At 41.3% G+C, this 5384-nt stretch overlaps 1 protein-coding gene across 2 annotated transcripts; it reads left to right on the top strand.

The window, feature by feature from the left end:
- The first annotated feature begins 1696 nt into the window (after positions 1-1696).
- LOC141757618 (uncharacterized) lies at positions 1697-5158 on the top strand. 2 transcript variants are annotated; one of them, XM_074618205.1, is made up of 6 exons: positions 1701-1870; positions 2677-3215; positions 3325-3442; positions 4413-4553; positions 4653-4785; positions 4932-5158. In XM_074618205.1, exons 1-5 carry the CDS (start codon positions 1862-1864, stop codon positions 4740-4742), a joined length of 897 nt encoding a protein of 298 aa, XP_074474306.1. In that variant the 5' UTR covers positions 1701-1861; the 3' UTR covers positions 4743-4785; positions 4932-5158. The 2 variants fall into 2 exon arrangements, with proteins under 2 accessions (XP_074474307.1, XP_074474306.1); XM_074618206.1 differs by lacking the exons at positions 4653-4785; positions 4932-5158 and having other exon boundaries at positions 1697-1870; positions 4423-4553.
- Positions 5159-5384: the final 226 nt, after the last annotated feature.

Here is a 5384-nt window from a genome sequence, read left to right as displayed (position 1 = left end):
GCTTCCTGTTGTTTTGTCTTTTTAATTTCTGTATCTAAGCTTCCTGAGTAGTGTGATGGAATTTTCTATTAATTCCTCTCTTATTGGTCGGGAGGTCAGAGTGTTTGTCAGAGTGTCCCTGTGTTGACATTATTGGGTTGGAGTCCTGTCTAGAGGAGCCACCGTTATCTGTACAGCTGTGTCTGTAGTGGGGACCGTAGAGCCAGTCGCTGGGGCAACCAGGGTCAGAGATGCCAGAAGAACGGAGTAAGTCAAAACATGATAAGGGGTAAGACACTGAGCACCAGGGAGGAAGGACAGAGTTGTGAGGCCTTCACGCAGAGAGCACCTCAATGGTGGAGACCTGACGATTGATCCTTGATCAAGCTTCAATAAACCTTCTGTGTAAGACATCAACAGCTCCGGGGCCTCTTCCTTCCTTTAAGTTAACTTGTGTATCAAATATTCCATCACAAGTAGTGTCCTGTAAAGAAAAAGTCACAGGATTGAGCATCATAGCACACATCTGGCACCACTAGTAACTCACACAATGTAAAAAAAAAAAGAAAAATAAGAAGAAGATAAATAGATTATTATTTTGGTTTATAATTAAACTGTACTTTTTTTATTAATCAATTATTCATTTAATCCAAAAAATGTCAGAAGGTTCACTTCAAAAACAGCCCAAAGATATTTGATTTACAAATTTACAATCCTCACATTTAAGAAGATGGAACCAGAGACGTTTTGCTTGATAAATGATTTTATTTGTCAAAATAGTTTCTAATAATAATAAAATAGTTTCCTGTTGATTGACTAATCAATCTATTATGTATTTATATACATACTTGATATGCTTCCGTTTTGATAAATTCAGTGTTTTCTTCTTCCTGACGCTTGGCCATTGTTCTGTCAGTAAAAGTAGCAATAATGCAGTGTAAAAATACTTTGTAATAAAAAAGTAAATAAAAGTCCTGCGTTCAAAGTCTTATTTAAGTAAAAGTTCAAAAGTATTAACATCAAAATATACTTAAAGTATCAAAAGTAAACATCCTCATTATGCAGAATGGCCATTTCAGATTTTGAATTGAATTATAATTAGTGATGCATTAACCTGTGGTAATACATCATAATGTTTTTTGATCGTCTATGAATAATCTGAATAACTAGTAGCTAAAGCTGTCAAATAAATGCAGAAGAGTAAAAAGTACAATATTTGCTTTCAAAATGGAGTGGAATAAAAGTATAAAGTAAGATAAAATGTTGCTCAAGTAAAGTACAAGTACCTCATAATTGTACGTAAGTACAGTACTTGAGTAAATGTACTTAGTTACTTTCCACCACTGGACTACAGTCATTGTACTTTCCCACGTATTGTAAAATAACATGTACTTTCATTATTTCTGTGGTCAATCCTGAAGCGGCTGCTGCAGCTAAATATTCAAAATGTTTTTACTAAATCAGCCTGGAGTCTGTGTGAAACAGCAAAACCGAGTGATATGTATAGAAATCTCTCGGGAGGTCTTAACAGGCCTCATTGATGAAGTTTCAGATGCTTCAGTGGTTAGATGTGGACTCGGGTCTTTAGCTGTTTGGATGAAACTTTAGATCACACAGGTGAGACGTCACTGTAAAATCATGTGTGCACTAAATGGACATTAAGGATTCCATGGTTGCCATGGTTTCCCTCCAGGTGCATCATTTATAGAACAGCATTATTTAAACACATAAACCTCTAACCGAAGAAAAGTTTCACTTATCACTCGAGTAGTATCACTCGACGATTTCTTGCAAATTAACGCATCAACTGAGGATTTCTTGCATCCTGAAAAAGACTAAAGACTCTCAGAGACTGACGACAGCCACACAACCAACTCCCATCATGGAAAATGTGAGATTTGAACACTTTTAAAGTTTCTGCATGGGAGAAGTTTTTGCATTCAGGGTTTTCAGGCAGAAAGAGTTTATTTGAACCCAAAACATTATCTTTTATCTAAACCAAACTAAAACATAAGCAGATTTCTGAAGGTAAACTTCTCCCATGTGAGGTGTTTTCTGTGTATTTTACAGTCGAGGCCTTCAGAGCCCTCATGATAGATTGTTAACTGACTCTGGGGTCCCATGGTAGGCCTACTTGTGATTTCATGTGCCAAGTTTTGTTAACCTAAGTAATTCTCACGTGAAAATGTTAATTTCACATGTGAAATAGTGATTTTTATTTTTATGTGTCATTTTTGTAACATTTGACATATCTGTATATTACAAAACAGAGAAATGAATAATGGCGATTCGGCGACTAACAAAGTTTTTCTGATGTTTGAGTTAAAGTGAGTCACTTTGATGGTGATGGCAACAATAGCATACATGCCAGTATCTTTACTAAAGTGAATCAACTAGTGATGAATACATGAATCATACGTCAATAATAGCCTAATTTTACGCATTATTCATGATGATGAAGATACAGAAAATATAAATGCGTGGCAAAAATAGCATATTGTCAATATTTCATGTTATCAGGGGAGCTTGTGTGTTATTAAGATGAGCCAATAAACTCCCCCTGGCTCCTCTATAGGCCACGTCTTGAAAGTAATCTCATTTTCTAGAGGAAAGTTGAATTTTTGCAGAAAATTTCAGAATGAAGTTCACATTGTACAGTTGAATTTCTCATTCTAACATGAGTGTGTGTTGTTGCAGTGTGCTGATCCGATCGCCCTGCGGGATCACGACTACTGCAGTAGAAAAACAGTCTCCGAATGCCAGGCAGAGAGAGCAGGAGACGACCAGGTCGGACATTTGATTTTCATATTTTGGATAGAAAAAATGTCCCAAAGTGTTCACAATGTAATCCTCAAGATCTTCTGCAGTGCATCTGATGTGTTTTTCTGTTGTGAGTTAACTGACATCCTCTCGTGTGTTGTTGACCTTCAGGTGCACCACCACTCTGCTCCCACTGCCAACCCTCCCTCCTCTGCTGAACATCCAGAGGTGGTGAATTTTCTTCCTAGTCCTCAGTCCTCCACCTCAGCTGCTGACATGCCTGGGCTGCTGGATTTGGTCCCAACATCTTTTGCGACCATCCCACCTGACGAGCTGCCGCTGCTCTCCAAAGTGTCCCCCATCCCCCAGTCCTCCTCCGCTCCACTGCTCCATGACAACGACCCCGTTAGGATCCACAACCACTCTGTGGAAGACTACCAGAAGATCTACCATGAAGTGGTAGACAATATGCTTCAGTATGTCTTCAATAATTGCTACAGAACTATCTATCCATCACTGATTTTTTCCCATTTTTAATCACATGAATCATTATGATTAAATGTCTGTTTCTTCCGTCTTTCACAGCTACAAGAGTGGCCGGGTTCGTCCGTACAGTCTGGAGCTTGGACGTTGTATAAAGCAGAAGCTGTGGGAGCGACTGAATCGTCCCTCATTCACGTCCTCAGTCGGTGAAGACGGGCTGGTGAGTGTGGACGCGTCATACGGGGTTGGACTCTATCCTCCCCTGTATGATGTGGACACTTTTGGAGAACCAAAGCCAAAGACGTCACCAGCAAAGAAACCTAAGACATGTTGACATGTGACAGTTCAATAAGATGAACTCTGTAAATATTATTGAGATTTAAGAAATGTGTAAATAATATTGTGATTTCAGGAAATGTGTTAATAATATTGTGTTTTTAAGTGATCGATCCTCCACCAACAGCCTGTTCCAGCAGCTACAGACCGAAACTCTGCCTTTATACTACAGCAGCCATCTGCTGTCCTACTGTAGCCTCCACCTGCAGACAGTTGGAGACGCATGCTCCACCTAAAACCTCTTCTGGTCACATTCCAACATCTGGTCCTCCGCCTCTAACAGCTAAACCAAAAAAACGTCCAACCTCTGTCAACCTCCACCTGTAGCCTCTGCCAGCAACCTGCAGCCGCCTCCACCTGCAGATTCTGGTAGACAGCTACAGCCAAACCTCCACCAAAAGCCTCTGCCATTGACCTACAGCCGAGCCTCCACCTGTAGCCTCTGCCAGCAACCTGCAGCCGCCTCCACCTGCAGATTCTGGCAGACAGCTGCAGCGCGAACCTCCACCTGCAGATTCTGGCAGACAGCTGTAGGCCAGACCTCCACCAAAAGCCTCTGCCATCGACCTACAGCTGCCGCCTCCACCTGTAGCCTCTGCCAGCAACCTGCAGCCGCCTCCACCTGCAGATTCTGGCAGACGGCTGCAGGCCAAACCTCCACTAAAAACTTCTGCCATCGACCTACAGCCGCCTCCACCTGTAGCCTCTGCCAGCAACCTGCAGTCACCTCCACCTGCAGATTATGGCAGACAGCTACAGCGTGAACCTCCACCTACAGCCTCTGCCAGCAACCTGCAGCCACCTCCACCTGCAGATTCTGGCAGACAGCTGCAGGTTTAACCTCTACCCTATAGTATTTTACAGGAACCTGCACCGCCACCTCTACCGGACGATTCAGACAAAGTGCTGCAGCCCGAACCTCCACCTCCAGAATCTCCCAGCATCCTGCAGTCTCCGCCTGTCATCCCGAGAGCCTTTGGAACATCATGAAGACGGTAAGACACACATTTTAAATATTTGCAAGGTGAACAGAAATGTATTTCATGCATCCTTATTAATGACTAAAACGCAAATTTCCTCTTCAACATTTACAGAGAAAATTAGCTATTTTCATCATGCATGGAGGTGAGAAGATTATCTGCATACTGATAATGCTGAGGAGGAACTATCCAATTTCCATGTAAAGACCTAAGTGGCAAAGCAGAGGCCAGAGACACTCTCAGTATGGTATATATAACATTTTAGATAACATGCAAATAGATAACTGTGTAATATTTCTACTATTGACCCTGACTGTAATGGGATATTTTAACGGCGGTTTGGAGCTGTATGATATTTTCACCTGACACATTTTCTTTGTGGTATTTCTTCAGGCCCTGGTGGACTTCACAGACGTCCTGGAAGAGGATCTCTCCTCTGGTTCTCTTCCTGATGTTTCTCCCACATTTTCCCTGTTAAAAGGTTTTTTGGGGGGAGTTCTAAGATAATTCTTTCTACGAGAGCTGTGCATCAGAGATGCTTGTTCCTCCTCCTCATCCTCCATGTTCACCTCCAACTGGTGCTCTTCTCAAGGCTCAATAAAAATCCATCAATCTCTACATTTATCAGATCAGTCATTTGATTCCACAGAAATTAGTAGAAAACAGATTCTTTAATGTTTGACATCTTTTTGTAATAAGGTTTCATCAGTGAGGGACTTTTAGGGAAATTACAGATGCTGATCAGCCTTCAATTCCAATTTTTTGTTTTAATGGTTATGACATATTTTTAAGAACGATGAAGTGTCGGCTGCTTTTCACAGTCAATTCTGACTAGAAGGTTTTAAA

The sequence above is a fragment of the Sebastes fasciatus genome, chromosome 19 (genome assembly GCF_043250625.1).
Source record: "Sebastes fasciatus isolate fSebFas1 chromosome 19, fSebFas1.pri, whole genome shotgun sequence".
In the NCBI taxonomy this organism is placed as follows: domain Eukaryota; kingdom Metazoa; phylum Chordata; class Actinopteri; order Perciformes; family Sebastidae; genus Sebastes; species Sebastes fasciatus.
Note: the sequence above shows the minus strand (reverse complement) of the source record. Positions and strands in the feature narration are given on the sequence as shown.